At 51.8% G+C, this 16,524-nt stretch overlaps 4 protein-coding genes across 7 annotated transcripts in view; 3 read left to right on the forward strand and 1 right to left on the reverse strand.

The window, feature by feature from the left end:
* The window catches only part of VTN (vitronectin), a 5,293-nt gene extending 2,294 nt beyond the window's left edge, over window positions 1-2,999 (forward strand). Inside the window, exons 1-8 of one of the 2 annotated variants that reach the window (XM_011997526.1) lie at window positions 1-157; window positions 251-370; window positions 446-790; window positions 869-1,008; window positions 1,269-1,425; window positions 1,625-1,777; window positions 2,237-2,584; window positions 2,808-2,999. In XM_011997526.1, the coding sequence (XP_011852916.1) occupies window positions 94-157; window positions 251-370; window positions 446-790; window positions 869-1,008; window positions 1,269-1,425; window positions 1,625-1,777; window positions 2,237-2,584; window positions 2,808-2,920 (1,440 nt within the window). In that variant the 5' untranslated portion in view covers window positions 1-93 and the 3' untranslated portion in view covers window positions 2,921-2,999. The remainder of the gene's footprint in view (window positions 158-250; window positions 371-445; window positions 791-868; window positions 1,009-1,268; window positions 1,426-1,624; window positions 1,778-2,236; window positions 2,585-2,807) is intronic. The other variant, XM_011997527.1, reaches the window with a different exon arrangement.
* A 2,009-nt stretch (window positions 3,000-5,008) lies between these two features.
* On the forward strand, window positions 5,009-5,956 carry SEBOX (SEBOX homeobox). Its single transcript, XM_011997525.1, has 3 exons — window positions 5,009-5,105; window positions 5,271-5,431; window positions 5,576-5,956. The coding sequence occupies exons 1-3, from the start codon at window positions 5,009-5,011 to the stop codon at window positions 5,954-5,956; spliced, it is 639 nt and encodes a 212-aa protein (XP_011852915.1).
* Window positions 5,957-6,537: 581 nt separating this feature from the next.
* Window positions 6,538-12,558, reverse strand: TMEM199 (transmembrane protein 199). The gene is made up of 6 exons (XM_011997524.1): window positions 12,276-12,558; window positions 11,171-11,244; window positions 10,753-10,842; window positions 9,659-9,701; window positions 9,382-9,494; window positions 6,538-9,073 (listed from the first exon to the last, which is right to left on the reverse strand). The coding sequence occupies exons 1-6, from the start codon at window positions 12,484-12,486 to the stop codon at window positions 8,978-8,980; spliced, it is 627 nt and encodes a 208-aa protein (XP_011852914.1). The 5' UTR covers window positions 12,487-12,558; the 3' UTR covers window positions 6,538-8,977.
* POLDIP2 (polymerase (DNA-directed), delta interacting protein 2) overlaps window positions 12,552-16,524 on the forward strand; it is a 10,878-nt gene continuing 6,905 nt past the window's right edge. For 2 of the 3 annotated variants that reach the window (XM_011997521.1, XM_011997523.1), the window contains exons 1-4: window positions 12,552-12,847; window positions 14,267-14,348; window positions 15,557-15,654; window positions 16,353-16,449. In XM_011997521.1, the coding sequence (XP_011852911.1) occupies window positions 12,687-12,847; window positions 14,267-14,348; window positions 15,557-15,654; window positions 16,353-16,449 (438 nt within the window). In that variant the 5' untranslated portion in view covers window positions 12,552-12,686. The remainder of the gene's footprint in view (window positions 12,848-14,266; window positions 14,349-15,556; window positions 15,655-16,352; window positions 16,450-16,524) is intronic. The other variant, XM_011997522.1, reaches the window with a different exon arrangement.

Consider the following 16,524-nt stretch of genomic DNA (forward strand, 5'->3'; position numbering starts at 1 on the left):
TCTCTGCCTCTCCCTCCCTTCCTCAGGCATCAGGGTGGAGACTTCAGGGAGATCAGAGCCCAGCTTGCCAGGCACTGAGCTAGAAGTCCCGCCATGGCACCCCTGAGACCCCTTCTCATGCTGGCCCTGCTGGCATGGGTTGCTGTGGCTGACCAAGGTACAGGGGGGTGTTGGTGGCCATCTGGGTCAATGTAGGGAGGGCGAGGGTGGCCCGGGCTTGGCGGCACCTACTGACACCCCTTCCTCAAAGAGTCATGCAAGGGCCGCTGCACTGAGGGCTTCAATGCTGACAAGAAGTGCCAGTGTGATGAGCTCTGCTCTTACTACCAGAGCTGCTGCACAGACTATACGGCTGAGTGCAAGCCCCAAGGTGTGTTCAGAGCCCAGGTGGGTGGGCTGGGGTGCCCCTTGCAGCTGGAGACTCACTACCATCCACTCTCTGCAGTGACTCGTGGGGATGTGTTCACTATGCCGGAGGATGAGTATGTGATCTATGACGATGGTGAGGAGAAAAACAATGCCACCATCCATGAACAGCCGGAGGGCTCCTCCTCGAGCCCTGACCTCCAGGCCCAGCCCGAAGGGCATCCTGAGCAGGCAACTGTTCTGAACCCTGAGGAAGAATCCCCTGCACCTGAGGTGGGCATCTCTAAGCCTGAGGGGACGGACTCAACGCCCGAGACCCTTCGTCCAGGGGCCCCTGAGCTCCCAGCAGAGGAGGAGCTATGCAGTGGGAAGCCCTTCGACGCCTTCACCGACCTCAAGAACGGTTCCCTCTTTGCCTTCCGAGGTGAATCCAGGGCAGGTATTGGGGATGGGGGTCTGCCCCAGGAGCGTCCCCGCTCTCACACCACCTCCTCCACTGTAGGGCAGTACTGCTATGAACTGGATGAAAAGGCAGTGAGGCCTGGGTACCCCAAGCTCATCCGAGATGTCTGGGGCATCGAGGGCCCCATTGATGCCGCCTTCACCCGCATCAACTGTCAGGGGAAGACCTACCTCTTCAAGGTGCCAGCAGCTGTGGACCAGGGTAGAAAGCATCTAGGGAGGGTTTGAGAGCTATTGCTCCTAGGGACAGGGTGGACAGGGAGGCTGGACCCAGGGCGCTGCAGGACCTGGTGGTCGCTCTGTGAGCACAGGGCAGCCCCAAGACTCCAGGTCCTGGGCAGTGAACCTGAACCTGGGAACGGCTGCCTTAGGGCAAGGGACTCTGCCTCTGTGCCTAGCCAGCAGCCTCCATACCCCTTTTCACTTTCCCCACCTCTTAGGGTAGTCAGTACTGGCGCTTTGAGGATGGTGTCCTGGACCCTGATTACCCCCGAAATATCTCTGATGGCTTCGATGGCATCCCAGACAATGTGGACGCAGCCTTGGCCCTCCCTGCCCATAGCTACAGTGGCAGGGAGCGGGTCTACTTCTTCAAGGGTACTCAGGCGGTGGGTGGGAGACTGAGCAGGCAGTGGAGCAGTCTTGGATTCCTTTCACACTTCACTGGGGACAGGCCTCAGCATGTGCCCACCCCATACCCCCACCTCATGCTGGGAGATCCTAACTTCAACAGCCTCTGGGATCGCCAGTCTGGCTCTGGCCCAGCCCTCCTAATGCCCACCACCCCGCTCCCCAGGGAAACAGTACTGGGAGTACCAGTTCCAGCACCAGCCCAGTCAGGAGGAGTGTGAAGGCAGCTCCCGGTCGGCTGTGTTTGAGCACTTTGCCATGATGCAGCAGGACAGCTGGGAGGACATCTTCGAGCTTCTTTTCTGGGGCAGAACCTCTGGTATGGAGAGAGGGCAAGTCTTTCTTCTCCTTCAAAAGGGCTGAAACCCCTGGCTAGTGGTAGAGCCAGGTTGGCTGGAGGGGGCTGTGGTTGTGGAGCTATCGATCAAAGTCTGTTTGCTCAGGCCAGACTTTGCTTCTGTTGACCTTTTGGGGGAAGCTCGGCTCTACCTGGACCCCACACCTTGGACTTTGCCTAGCACAGCTGAGGGCACAGCCAGCAGAGGGAGGGGCTATGGCTGAGGAGTTTAGGGGGCCTGGGGGGGTGGGGTCTAGACACCAGTGATATGGTGGAGGGAGCACACAGTGAAGGGCATTGGACTGAGAATCAAAGGCCTGGCTCTGCCATTCGCTGCTGTGTGTCTTTGGACAAGATGCAGCAGATGAACTCTAATGACTTTGCTGGAGGGGGCAAGATTCAGACCCCTAAGACCTCTCATTCACCCCTTCCCTGCCACAGCTGGTACGAGACAGCCCCAGTTCATTAGCCGGGACTGGCATGGTGTGCCAGGGCAAGTGGACGCAGCCATGGCTGGCCGCATCTACGTCTCAGGCATGGCACCCCACCCCTCCTTGGCCAAGAAGCAAAAGTTTAGGCGTCGCAACCGCAAAGGCTACCGTTCAGACCGAGGCCACACCCGTGGCCGCAACCAGAACTCCCGCCGGCCATCCCGCGCCACGTGGCGGCTGTCCTTGTTCTCCAGTGAGGAGAGTAACTTGGGAGCCGACAACTATGATGACTACAGGATGGACTGGCTTGTGCCTGCCACCTGTGAACCCATCCAGAGTGTCTTCTTCTTCTCTGGAGGTAGGAGCCCTTGCCACCCCTGAAGCTGCTCTAGCTTGGGTTTTCCTTGCTGTCCCTGGTCCATAAGGGCTGAATACAGCCCGCAGGTAGTGACCACAGAAAGCCGGGCCAGAAGTCCTTAGCTGCATCGTGGATGTTCACTTTCCCTTCTGAGACTTTCTTAAGGGAAGAGTGGGCAGGGCCAGGCTGGGCCTCACGCACCCTCTGCTTTCCTCTCTTCCAGACAAGTACTACCGAGTCAACCTTCGCACACGGCGAGTGGACGCTGTGGACCCTCCCTACCCACGCTCCATCGCCCAGTACTGGCTGGGCTGCCCAGCTCCTGGCCATCTGTAGGAGGCAGAGCCCACAAGGCTGGGCCTGCTGTAGCTCCCTCCTCCAATCTCCTTCCCCCAGCCCAATAAAGGTCCCTGAGTTTAAGACTACTGTCCTGACTGGGGTGGATACATCCCTGCCTGGGTAAAGGAGAGGAAGCTGGGCTGTCAGAATGGGTTGGTGAAGGGGGCAGAGAAGGGCCTCGCTGTGTTCAACCCATGTTGGGCTCAGGACTTCTCTGTGAACCAAAGTCTGGGACTGGGGAAGGCCTCCTGAGAGCTACCCTTCCTCTTGAGCTAAGCAACCCCCAGCAACCCACCAGCAGCTAAGCAGGCACTTGAACCCCTCTGATGGTGACAGAGTTACCAGGCCAGCCTCCTTGGGTGAGGCTTGCTTTGCCCCTTGGAGTTGACTAGGGTCTTGGAGGAGAGAGAAGGGGCAAGAGGTGGTGAGGTTCTGGCTCAGCTTTTTTGTCCATCCTGATCTGAAATCATAGTAGCTCCGGCTCCTGAAGTCACTGTGCTTCCCCAAACCCACCCCTAGAGTGAGCCTTTCTTGAGGTCTCTGTCTAGGGTCTAGGATGGGGAGCAGCAAGACCAGGAGAGATAGTGAAGGGGAGAAACTGAAAGGAAATTCAAAAGCACACACTTCTCATGGAAAAGTGGCCCAGGAGTCCAGGAGTTTGAGGCTGCAGTGAGCTATTATTGTACCACTGCACTCCAACCTGGGCAACAGAGTGAGACTCTGTCTCTAAAAACAGAACAAAACAAAAAAAGGAGGGAATTTTTGGCTGGACATGGTGGCTCATGCCTGTAATTCGAGCACTTTGGGAAGCCAAGGTGGGAGGATTGCTGGAACCCAGAAGTTAGAGACCAGCCTAGGCAATATAACAAGACACCATCTCTACAGAAAATAAATAAGTTAGCTGGGCAACTTATGGGTGGTGTGTGCCTGTAGTCCCAGCTACTTAGGAGGCTGAGGTGGGAGGATTGCTTAAGCCTGGGAGGTTGAGGCTGCAGTGAGCAGAAATCATACCACTGTACTCCAGCCTGGGCAACAGAGTGAGAAAAACAAAATTTAGGCCAGGCACGGTGGCTCACGCCTGTAATCCCAGCACTTTGGAAAGCCAAGGTGGGTGGATCATGCGGTTAGGAGTTCAAGACCAGCCTGGCCAACATGGTGAAACCCTGTCTCTACTAAAAATACAAAAAAATTAGCCGGGTGTGGTGGTGGGCACCTGTAATCCCAGCTACTCTGGAGGAAGAGGCAGGAGAATCGCTTGAACCCAGGAGGTGGAGGTTGCAGTGAGCCAAGATCGTGCCACTGCACTCCAGGCTGGGTGACAAAGCAAGACTCCATCTTGAAAAAAAAAGAAACAAACTTTTAAAAATTTAAGGAAAAGTGGTTCAGAATATGTCCAAGGAAGAGAATACTATACACATAGTATTGTGTATAGTATTTATCATCTTTCTTAGAACCCCTCAACTGCACCTGTGGAACCTCCTCTGGTTCCAGGTTCCGAACCCCAGGAAGTCCATCTGGCTCTTGAAGGGCCAGAGAGATAAAGGGTTAGATGCAGGCAAAGTTCTAAAGCAGACCTGAGGGTAACCTGGTGACGACATCTGTTCCCCAGTCCCGCTGACAGCAGCTGGCTCCCATTCATCCTGTTGTCACCTTACCATCCTTCTCATCCTGTCCCACTTCACCAGCCCAGTCCCCAGTTGTAGGAGAGGCCTCCACCTCCTCTCCCCTGAAGGCAGCCAGGTTCAGAGCACTAAGGGCTCCAGAAGGGGCAGCCAGTGCCTGGGAGCACTGGAGAGATGGTTTTCTTTGGCTTCCTGGAAGGACCCCTGGGAGGATTTTCATGAAGTATAGGATTTCAGGTACAGACTGCCAGAGTTTGTGGTTTGAGGAGGGATGCTGGGTCCAGCATCCTTTGTGAGGCCCTGGAAGGGCAGGGGGTACACAATTTACCCCACCCATACCCTCATAAGCCCAACCCAGCCTCCAGTCTTCCCCACCGAGACTTCTCTGCTTTGCTTGAGCTGGACTCTAAACCTCTCCCCTCCTGGAGGCGGGGCCAGCTACCCTGAGCAGGATAAAATCCAAATGGAGGGGTCTGGTGTGGGCACAGCCCTGGCATGGCCCTCTGGCACCTTACCCTTTGCCAGCTCCACGGGCAGCCCTGTGGATGCATCCTCAGCAGGTGATCTGATGGGGAAATGTGGGCAGGGCAAGGACGCAGGGCACGGTGGGATGAGGGAAGGTTGAAGAGGGATGGGAGTAGGGACTTCAGGGTTGATTGAGGGCTTTAAGGCTGGGTGGAGGCTCTTTCAGCAAGTCCCGGCTTGACCCCCACCGTGGCCCGCAGACGGTGGCAGTGGGTTGGGTTCCCACCAGAGAAAGCGGACCACCTTCAGCAAAGGGCAGCTGCTGGGGCTGGAGAGGGCGTTTGCAGCATGGCCCTACCCCGACATCAGCACCCGTGAGCACCTGGCCCAGGTCACTCGCCTTCCTGAGGCCAAGATACAGGTGGGCTGCGACCCCTTCTCACACAGCCAACATCTGGGCTTGGCCCACAGCCCCTTTGCTGGGTAGCCTGCCTTCAGGTTGTTTCCCATGTCCCTGGGTGGAGGGGATGCTGGGGCCAGAAGACTCCTTCTTCTTCCCTAGCAGGTATGGTTCCAGAACCGCCGGGCCAAAAGAATCAAGAACAGGAAGTCAAGAAGTCTAAGCCACCGGCCTGAGTCCCACCAGAGCTCCTGTTCTCTTCCAGACACCTTCCAGCAGCCCTGGGATCCCCAAATACCAGGCCAACCTCCACTCTCCAGCGGCACACCTCAGTGTACCTCAGTGTGTCAATACACCTCCTGTCCAGCTCCTGGCTTAAGTCCAGGGCAGGGCTGGGAAGGGGCTAAAGCTGTAGCCCCACGGGGACCAGGTGGGGCTTCAGAGGTCCACCCTTTCTTAGAGCGAGCTACTCTCCAGACTTCACTAGGCAGCCTGTCTGACCTCATCTATGCCTTGGCCATTGTCACCAATGTGGACCACGCCTAGTCTTGGTCCAGAACTTGCAAGACCCCTCCTCTGACTCCTGTAGCCCACCCTGCCCCTCCTGGGACTGAACACATCAGAAGTGGATCCCCCGGCCCCACCTTTTATGCGAAGGAGTTCCCTATCAGAAAGGAATTTAGCTCAGGCATCCCTCCCTTCCACTGGCCTCCAGGCCAGCCTAGATGCAGGTCCTATGCAGACTGGGGCCTAGCTCCTGCCACCCCACACCTGACCCCTTTGGGGCATATGCTCATGGTTGTGGCAGGAGGTACCTTCAGAAGGATGAGATGAGGGCAATGTTTTCCTTCACTCTTGCCAGTCCTGGTCCCCAGTTCTCACCAGCTGATGACCTCCTCCCTCCGAAGGGGCAGGCTCCTGTCTCCTGAGGTCTCTCCAGGCCATTACCTTGCTAACTGCTAAGTGAGGTAGGAAAGGAGAATGCTGCTCCTCATCTAGACTGCTGGAGTCACCTTCTTTATGGCTCAGGGCCACCTCTCCTGACCATCGACCACCTGGACAAATTAATCAGAACTATGGATGTGAAGAGGGAGTGGCATTAAAGTAATAAAGCAAAGACAGGAAGCTGGGGCTTATGTTGATTTAATTTTCACAAAGATCAGATTGGCTGCCCTCTGACGTGAGGCCGCAGAGACAACCTGACAGATCTGGGATGAGACGGGTGCAGCAGCATTGGGTTTTGGTATCACCGTCATCTGTAATATCAACTAATCTCCAAATAAAACTCAAACTCTGTACCTTAATCTGGATTGTTGTGCTCTGCAAATGAACGGGGACGAGGGCCATTTGCCATGGAAATTTATCTCCATCACCTAATCCCTAAATAGGGCCAGGTTCCACACAGATTCTTGGTGGGAGGTATTACCCAGGCTTCTGCTGGGATTAGAGGAATAGTTAATTGAAGGGTTTGGGGCTCTGACTGACAAGACCCTGTGGGAGATGAGAGCCTCTGCTGGCAGCCCCTGCTCCTGGTCCCACTGAGTCTAAGACATTCCAGTTACCTCCACCTCCGGAGCTGCTCTGCTTCGGAGAGAAAACCATGGTGTTTGTGGTCTGCAATGGATTCAAATCCTGACTCTGCTATGTAACCGTGGCAACTCTGGAACTCTATGTGACTAAAAAATGGGGATACTTGTTTGCTCTCTGTTTGAGGTATAAGAAATAATGTAGGTAAAGGGCTTTACATGGTGTGTGACACATTGCAAAAACTCAGTAAATGCTAGTTTCCTCTCCAGACAGGCCCTAAGAAACTGGGAAGGCCCCAAACTTTTTGTTCTTCCCACCTCCTGCCAAGCAGTCCCTGGACCCAGAGTGCATTAGAGAAAGCATGGCATAGTGAGGCAGGAGTGGCTAGGAGATGAGAGAGCTCCCTTCTACATGCTGAAACTGGAGGACAGGGCATTTGGTTCTCCCCTCCCCCTGCCCCCTGCTTTTTTACTGAGACAAGGTCTCACTCTGTCATCCAGGCTAGAGTGCAATAGCATGATCTTGGATTACTCAGCTTACTGCAACCTCTGCCTCCCGGGCTCAAGGGATCCTCCCACCTTAGCCTCCTAAGTAGCTGGGACTACAGGCGTGTGCTACCATGTCAGCTAATGTTTGAATTTTGTTGTAGAGATGGGCTTTCGCCATGTTGCCCAGGCTGGTCTCGAACTCCTGAGCTCAAGCAATCCTCCTACCTTGGTCTCCCAAAGTGCTGGGATTACAGGCACGTACCACTACGCCTGGCTAATTTTTTTGTATTTTTAGTAAAGATGGGGTTTTGCTATGTTGGCCATGCTGGCCTTGAACTCCCAACCTCAAGTGATCCACCCGCCTCAGCCTCCCAAAATGCTAGGATAACAGGTGTTAGCCACCTCACCCGGCCCAGTGTAGCTTTTTAACACAAATTTTATACAGTTCAGGTTACTGGAAACACTGCAAAGTGCCACCTAGTTTGTCTTCTCACAGCTGACACTTCTTCCAACTAACAAAAACTGGCAAACATTGTAGAGGAAGTGTCCACTGAGCAAATGAGTATATAATTTATTAAAACAGAAAAGTGCTTTGGAAAAAAAAAAAAAAGAGAGAACAGGAGTACATACAGTGAACCAAGAAGAGTGTACCATGAGGAGCAGACCCTGAACAGTTAGAACTATTAGAACTATGGAAATCACTGTGCTTTGTGTTGTCACAGGAGTTAAAATAGAAATACCCTGGATACAATAAATATTTACTGGATAAATAACTAAGCCTGATACCCTTTTCAGTGCGTTATATGGACCCTATCATCACACCACTAATCTAAGTTCTCAGAAGTTAAACATTACAAGACTTCAGGACAACATAGGCGACTTCGGCTCCATTTAACAGAGGAAGGACCATAGCTGGTCATTTGATATCTACGAGTCTGTCTTATCTTCTGGAAAAGGGGCCTAATACCATTTCCTTTAGGAAAAACGTAGCTGCCTTGCTTCCAGTTCTACCATCCTACAGCAACCCATCTTTCTCTTATTTGATGTCTCTGATCAGCTCCTCTTCCAGCACAAACTGGAGAAAGGGGATCCTTTCTGTTTTCTTGGAGGCTTCTGAGCTCAATTACAGGTCTGCATTAAAAATGTCTGGAGAAAGCTGGTGATCAGTTTGTACATATGAACAAGTTCAAGGCAGTATGGTCTACTTCTGGGAGGGCCTGGATTCCATTTGCTCCTGAAGGAAAAACCCTAGTCCCAGCAGTGTCTAGAATGGACTGGAGAAGGCAGATGGGTACCGGATTCAGGAAGAGGTACTGATAGACCAAGACCAGTTCTTTCCATTTTAAAGATGTGTTATCTCAATCTCCTCCAATGCTCCCTTTGGAAATTCACAGAACATAGGGCTCCCCACAGAAACAGCAGCTGGCCTGGGCTGGTCTTCTGACTAACTGGAGCTGAATACAAAAAGTCTGATGGGTTGACTGAGTCAGCGACTGGCAATTGGACCCTGAAGCCCCCAAAGTCTTCTCTAGACTTGAAGATGAAGCACCAGTTACAGTTCTCCCAGCTCGCCTTCCATTGCCCGCACCATGACATACAGCTCAGCCAGACCCACCACTGAGGCGACGATCAATGCAGCTAGCACCCGCTGGAGATGGGGAGAACCAGGCTTAAGGGATGCAGGCCAACACCCAGCTCTGTACCCAAGCACCCTGAATGAGGATGGAGAGCCCCCAATCCCCTTCTAAGTTGAGGGAGGGGAAGAAAAGAGAATGTGGCTTCTCCTGGGTTTATTACCTAATCCCCTGTGACTGCTGGAAAGCTCTAATGCTCTCCTTGTTCATGGCATAAATATCTGTTCAATTCCTAACCAGTGCAAGGCACTTTCACATACGTCCTCCCTTACCCACTAACACCCCTACCTGGGGCACCCTGCCCTGCCAAGTGCCTACTCACCGAGGCCATTTCTGTGAAGATATATTGGCTTCCAAGGTAAGTGCAGACGAAGGCAGCTACCACCGTGACAATGAAATTGAAGATGGTGATGACTAGAGCCTTCAATGATCTCACTTTGGGGAGGAGCCAGAGAGGGAACCTTTAGTTCAACATTCTCTAGGAGGCGCTCTTATCTCATGGCTGCCTCCCCCACCAACTGGGTTCCAGTCAAACAAGCCTGAGTGTCATGACCCATCTCAGGAAGAGGCTTTAGAAGCCTGATCTCCTAGTACCTCACCTTGCTTTCCCAGGTCGCTCAGAGTCCCACCATGCCTTGAATCCTGGGAAAAAGACAAAGCAGATGATTCAGAATAGAAGCAGCTCAGAGAGCATCCATTGGCAGTCTGGGCTCAGCCCTCTCTATTCCCCAACACATTAACTGCCTTCTCCAGGGATTTTTTTGTCTGGAACCACTTTGACTCTTTTCTGGACCACAGAGCAAGCATTCTGGAGAGAGGACACAGGCTGCCAGTACCCATCTACTCTTCTGTTTCAGGGTAGGAGCGTGCCATAGAATAGTAGGGAGCCCTGTCAGAAGACAGGCTCCAATGGCTGGACACAGTGGCTCACCTTGTAATCCCAGCACTTTGGGAGGCCGAGGCAGGAGGATCACCTGAGTTTGGGAGTTCAAGACCAGCCTGGCCAACGTGGTCTCTACTAAAAGAGACTTCACTTAAACCTTGGAGGCGGAGGCTGCAGTGAGCAGAGATCCTGCCACTGCCCTCCAGCCTGGGGGACAGAGCGAGACTCCATCTCAAAAAAAAAAAAAAAAAAAAAAAAAAAAAAAAACCCCCCAAGACTCATTCTCCCCCCCTCTTTTATTTTGAGATGGAGTCTTGCTCTTGTTGCTCAGGCTGGAGTGCAATGGTGCAGTGTTGGCTCACCGCAACCTCCGCCTCTTGGGTTCAAGTGATTCTCTTGCCTCAGCCTCCCAAGTAGCTGGGATTACAGGTGCTCGTCACCACGCCAGGCTAATTTTTGTATTTTTAGTAAAGACGGGGTTTCACCATGTTGGCCAGGCTGGTCGCAAATCCCGACCTCAAGTGATCCAAGCACCTCAGCCTCCCAAAGTGCTAGGATTACAGGCGTGAGCCACCGCACCCAGCTAACTCACTCCCACTTCTACGATGTTTAAAAATTGGTCACCATCTCAGCCCAGAGTCTCAGTGAATGAGATGGGAATTGCGTTAAGTTTGTATGCAGAGTTCCTATGGTCCCTGAACAGTATAGAAACCAAGTGTCCATGTTTCTTCTAAACTCCATACCTTCTTGCAGTGCAGGGCCCTACTCTGAGGGGCTACCTAGTCCATGTACTGAAGAGCAGGCCCTTACCTGACAAGTGACGTTGCGGGTGATCCGCTTATATTCCTCATTGGCCAGCTGTATCTTAATCTTCTCCAGCCGGGCAACTAGCTCTGGGTTCTGAAGCAGAAAAATCAAATAAGAAGAATGATATTCCCAGCTTGTTAGAAAGCACATCACCATCATTGGTTCCAGGGGAAAAGCACTGCTAAAGGTATCAGGAGACCCACATACTAGTTAGTTCTAACTCCAATGTTTTGAAACTTTTTTTTTTTTTAATCTCAATTTTCCAAACAGTTGATAGGGAGGGGACAATATCTGGTTCCCCCAGATCGCAAAGATTTCAAAAACAAATTTTCAAGCCTAAAAGTTGATTTATAAGTTCAGTGTATCATGGATAAGCCCAACTCAGTCAATAACCACTCCCACAAACGTATCCCTTACATACCCGTGGAGGCTTCACAACCTCTGGGAGATAGATTTCACTGCCTTCTAGGAGCTCATGGAGGTATAGTTTGGAATCTGAGAAGAAAAGGTTTCACAAACGCAATGATCCACAGAGCTAAGATTGAAGGGTTAAGATCAAGAGGGGTCTAGCCCTTCTTTCTACCAAAATAAAACAGGGCCATCTCTACATTAATCCATTTCCAAGATCATTTTCAATTGAAAAGAATTTTGGATAATTCCATATGGGTATCTCCCAGTGCTGCACAGCTGACTTTAGCTGTCAGCTCTCAATTATCCTGCCAGTGTTACAACTAACATGTAAGCCATTTATTTGTGCCTTTGGGTTAGATCATTTCTGTGGCCACAATAGCTCTTCCCTAAATAGGTTTAGCTCATAGTGATGCTAAATGCTCAGAGGACACTAATACTAGGCAATCTCTTTCTAAGGTCCTTTCTAGTTATAATAATTGAGCAGTCTACCCTTTGCACTTCTGGCTAGTCTATGCTACTTCTGGCAAAATAACTTATGTGCTAGTTTGCCCTATTCCTTCCCTTTACATATAAGGGAACTGAGGCCCAGCGAGGAGAAATGACTCCTTCAGAGGATTAGTGATAGAGCTAGGACCGGAACTCGCATGCTACTCCCAGGCCAGATCTTTCAACACAGCTTCTGTCATCCTATATCAAAAACAAAACAAAACAAAGTATCAGATTTCACCACCCTTGCTTCTGCGGTGGAAAGAAATCCGGATTCCTAAAGTGTAGAAGTGTAAGCTGATTCCTAAAGTGTAGAAAAACGAAGAGACAGAACCTGTGATACTTGTATTTAGTAAAAACCTAGACTTTCTCAAGGGTGAATTGGGCCTACGTGTTCCTGGAAGTGAAGAGGGGGCTCTCAAAAGAGCAAAAAACTGCACAAGCAAATTTGTCATCCACGAGAAATTCCCATGGGAGTTAAGAAAGTGGGTGGCCCTGAGATTTATGGGGTGACTCTTCGCTTGTCTAGATGAGTGCTCCGTAGAAGAAAGGGAATGATGTGAAAAGATCTCAGGAGGGAATCGATCTGGAAACAAGGAGGCGACCCCGGACTGGAGACTGGGGCTCACCTCTTTCTCTTAGGTGATGGTGCAGATCCCGGATGAGACGGAAAGAAACCAAGCGTTGGGGGCCACTGGAGCTATCACCGCCCGTGTGCTTCTTTCCCAGCGCGGCCTCAAGCTCGGCTCGCAGCTTTCGGGGTAGCTGCTCTGGCTCCAGCTCCCCGCCGGGGCCCAAAGCACGCACCAATCGCTCGCCCACAAGCAAAGAGGACGCCATATCTAGCCGACACTCCGGTCACGTGACCCAACCCAGACTTCCGCCCGCCGCGCGCCGGAAGTAGCTCTGAGCTCCGGGGTGGGCCCAGGCGGGCCAAGAGGGCCGGGACGCCGCGCGGGGCAGTGTGGGACGGGGGCGGAACGCCGCCCGGCCGCCGGTCAGGCTCTGTGTCAGCAGCCGGGCGGGCGCTCGGGCGGGACATGGCAACCTGTGCAGCCCGGCGGGCCCTGGCCGTGGGAAGCCGCTGGTGGTCCCGGTCGCTGACTGGGGCCCGGTGGCCGAGGCCGCTCTGTGCGGCGGCTGGAGCTGGGGCCTTCTCGCCAGCGGCGACCACGACGACGCGGAGGCACCTCTCGTCCCGGTGAGGGACGGAGCCAGGGGGCGCGAGGACTGGGCCTGGAGCCCAGGGAGCGTGTTCCTGGCCAGTGCGGAGGCCAGGGGCCCGGGCCTGCTGAGGGTGACTGGAGTTTGACCCGGGAGAGGGTCCCGAGTAGGGAGCCGACCTGCGCTGTCTGGGACATGTGTCAGGAGCAGGGAAGCCAGCGCGGCCCAGAGCCCTGGTTGTACAGGGCTGGACCTGAGGGGGAACAGTTTACCCTCCCTGAGTGAATCCTACTTCCCCGGCTGGGGTCCCCAGCACCGCTGTCAGAGGGCACCTTTTTAATTCAGCCCTAGGGCTTTGGCTTGAACCCTCAGCCTTTGGATTCGGATAAAGTCTCCCTCAGAAAGATGCTAGAGGTGGGAAACGAGACTCTTGGGTGTGGACCCTCGTAGGCCCCAGGTTTCCAAGTGACTCTGGGGAGATCGATTTTCTATATGTGACTCGGGGAAGGGGGTTTGAGGCCAAGGGGGTGGTGTGGAAACTCCGCGGATGGGATCGGCGGATCAAACGGGCTGGTGGATCAGTGGGAGGAAGCATAAAGTTCACATCTTCAAAACAGTAAAAACAACCTTTATTTGAAGGGCTCCTAGAAAGTGCAGTCCTGTTCAGAGTGGTGACTGACGGTGCTGACCTTTTAGTAGCTGATATTAGACACTGACACTGGGGAGAAATGATAGCTATTTGCAATTTAAGACCCCTGTGAGAGTATGAACAAAAACGATATTGAGAGACGCTAGATGCAGTAGGAAATCTAGAGATGTTTGAGCTTTTCAAGGGCAATATAAGGGCTACAGGTTAGAGGGGGAGATGGACATGGAATTACAATACAGGACAAATATTTTTTGAGCACCTCTTCTACACTAGGCTCTGAGGGGGCAGTACCAGCTAATCAGACTCAGGCATTGCTCCCAGGGAATTTACAGTATTTAATAAAGATAAGACATGAACACAACTGAAATGTAAAGTGGGCAGGATATTGCTTGATGACTTGTGATTTAGAAAATGTAAGAAAAGAAGAAAAAAAGATATACCCCTTCTTAAAAAATTGAAAAAGTGAGCAAGACAGTTAAAGTGCTGTGGGAGGTCAGGAGCGGGGGTTAGGGAAGAAACAAGGGAAGGGGTACGTTTGAGCAGAGTGTGAGGGCATGATATGACGAATGCCCCGTGAAGAGAGAAGACAGTAATATGGGAGCGGTCACATCTAACACTGGGAGACTGGGGAGGTTTTCACCAAGGAGGAGTAAAGCCTTTCCTGCTCCAGCTGGCCCCACTACCCCAAACCCTTCTCTGCTGTCATCACCGTGGCCCCTCAGTATCCTAGGAGTTTTTTCTGGTGGATGAGTACCATTACCTTCTCAGCTTTGTTCTTCTCAACTTGTTCTTTTCCTTCCTACTCAGAAATCGACCAGAGGGCAAAGTGTTGGAGACAGTTGGTGTGTTTGAGGTGCCAAAACAGAATGGAAAATATGAGACTGGGCAGGTGAGTATTGGGCTGGGTCATCTTTCATTTTCATAGAGTGTTCTGCTTCTGAAAGAAGTCAGATTAGGTCACAGGCCTGCATGGTATGGTTTTCCATTCATTCCTCCTTGATGTTTGGTGCCAGACCAGAATCAAATTTTTATTTATTTTTTATTTTTTTTTTTATTTTTTTTTTGGTGAGACAGAGTTTCGGTCTTGTTGCCCAGGCTGAAGTGCAATGGCGTGGTCTCGGCTTACCGCAACCCTCACCTCCCAGGTTCAAGTGATTCTCCTGCCTCAGCCTCCCAAGTAGCTGGGATTACAGGCATGCGCCACCACGCCCGGCTAATTTTGTATTTTTAGTGGAGATGGGTTTACTCTATGTTGGTCTGGCTGGTCTCGAGCTCCCGACCTCAGGTGATCCTCCTGCGTTGGCCTCCCAAAGTCCTGGGGATTACAGGCGTGAGCCACCACACCTAGCCCAGAATCAAAGTTTTATAGATATGGTTTCTGTTCTCCTAGATTTGAATGCACTTAATGTGTCAGTGGGTTCTCTTTCCAAGTTAGTGTGGACAGGGATGGTATGGACTATAGTGAGGTTTAGACAAGTTGCTGAAGATTTCTCTAACATAGTGGATGGTGGGAAGCCAGTGGAGGGAGCTTTCAGAAAAGTAAACCTTTGATGCTTTGCTGCAGTAAAATTGACTTTAGTGTGGTAAACTCTGGATGTGTGGTTCTTTTTCTATATCAGCTTTGTTCTGGGTCCACTGGGATAGATTTAGGCCCTTCTAGGATATCATAAGTTAAGGAAGACTTTTTGTTTGTTCAACATTTTATTTTTCTGTGTGCCTACAATAGACCAGGCATTGTGCATTAGGGTTAAATCAGAAAGCAAAGTAGACATGATTCCTACCATTCTGGAGTTTCTAGTCTAGAAAAGAATGAATGATTTGCAAACGGCCAATAGCTGTACATTGTGCTAAGTGGAAGGGAGGTCAGGGAAGGCTTCTTGGGGGCCTAAGCTTTTACCTAAAGGATGAGTAGAGTCAGTCAGGTAAAGAAGAAATAAGAGTGTTCCAGCCATTGGTCTGGTTGATCACAGACTTCAAGCGAAAAGGTAGCAAGACCTTGTGCTGGAGTTGCCTCCACCTGTGCTGCTTTGTGGTCTGGGGCCCACCTGGATGGATTTGCTGGACTACAGACTCACTGAGGCCCCTCTTTCCTCCCAGCTTTTCCTTCATAGCATTTTTGGCTACCGAGGTGTTGTCCTGTTTCCCTGGCAGGCCAGACTGTATGACCGGGATGTGGCTTCTGCAGCTCCAGAAAAGTATGTTTCCCTGTGGTTGTGCCTCACAGTATCCTCAGGAGGAGATGGCAGACATATGTAATGGGGGTACCAGGGGTGACGACAGCATCCTCCTGGGCCTTGGAAACATCCCCAGAGTACTTCTCTGGGACTAAGACCCACGGAGACAAAAGTGCTGAGTGCCAGGGATAGTCTCAGTCAGAGAGTCTCTTTAGGCCTCCCCAGAATGCTTTCCTAAGCCACTCCTAATTTTCATTGTGAGTACCACAGAGGGCATTTGGGGGACAAGTCTTCTTGATTTGTTGATGTTCAGCTGGAGTCTTTCCCTCAATCTCACATCATCCCTAGAATACATTAAAACAGAAAAAGTTCAGCTCCATTAAGTGATCACAGACAGTCCCTGGGATATAAGAAGACAAGAGTACTCTGGGCCCTGGGGACTGAGGTGGCAATTTGATTTTCTCAACATGGCCCCCTTCTTTTAAGAGGTATCCACACAGTCAGATGATGGCTCCATACCATGGTCTTCCATGCTGTATTATTTGCCCCACCTGAGGAGCAGCTGAGCTGAGGTGCTGCAGAATGGGTGTCCAGCTGGTGCTAAAAAGCCCCTTCAGATCAGGGACCAGCCTGTTTAGGTCAAGAGGGGTAGGGAGCTGAATCAGGTGCAGCTTCCATTTCTCGTGCGGTGATCTTGGCCTCCTTCTCCCATCCCATAGAGCAGAGAACCCTGCTGGCCATGGCTCCAAGGAGGTGAAAGGCAAAACTCACACTTACTATCAGGTGCTGATTGATGCCCGTGACTGCCCACATATAGTAAGTAAGCAAAATGGCTGGGCCTGGGGGTCCTCTCCATGGAAAGTCCTGCATCCCAATGGGGACAAAGGGAGG

The sequence above is a fragment of the Mandrillus leucophaeus genome, unplaced genomic scaffold, assembly GCF_000951045.1.
Source record: "Mandrillus leucophaeus isolate KB7577 unplaced genomic scaffold, Mleu.le_1.0 Scaffold541, whole genome shotgun sequence".
Classification (NCBI taxonomy): domain Eukaryota; kingdom Metazoa; phylum Chordata; class Mammalia; order Primates; family Cercopithecidae; genus Mandrillus; species Mandrillus leucophaeus.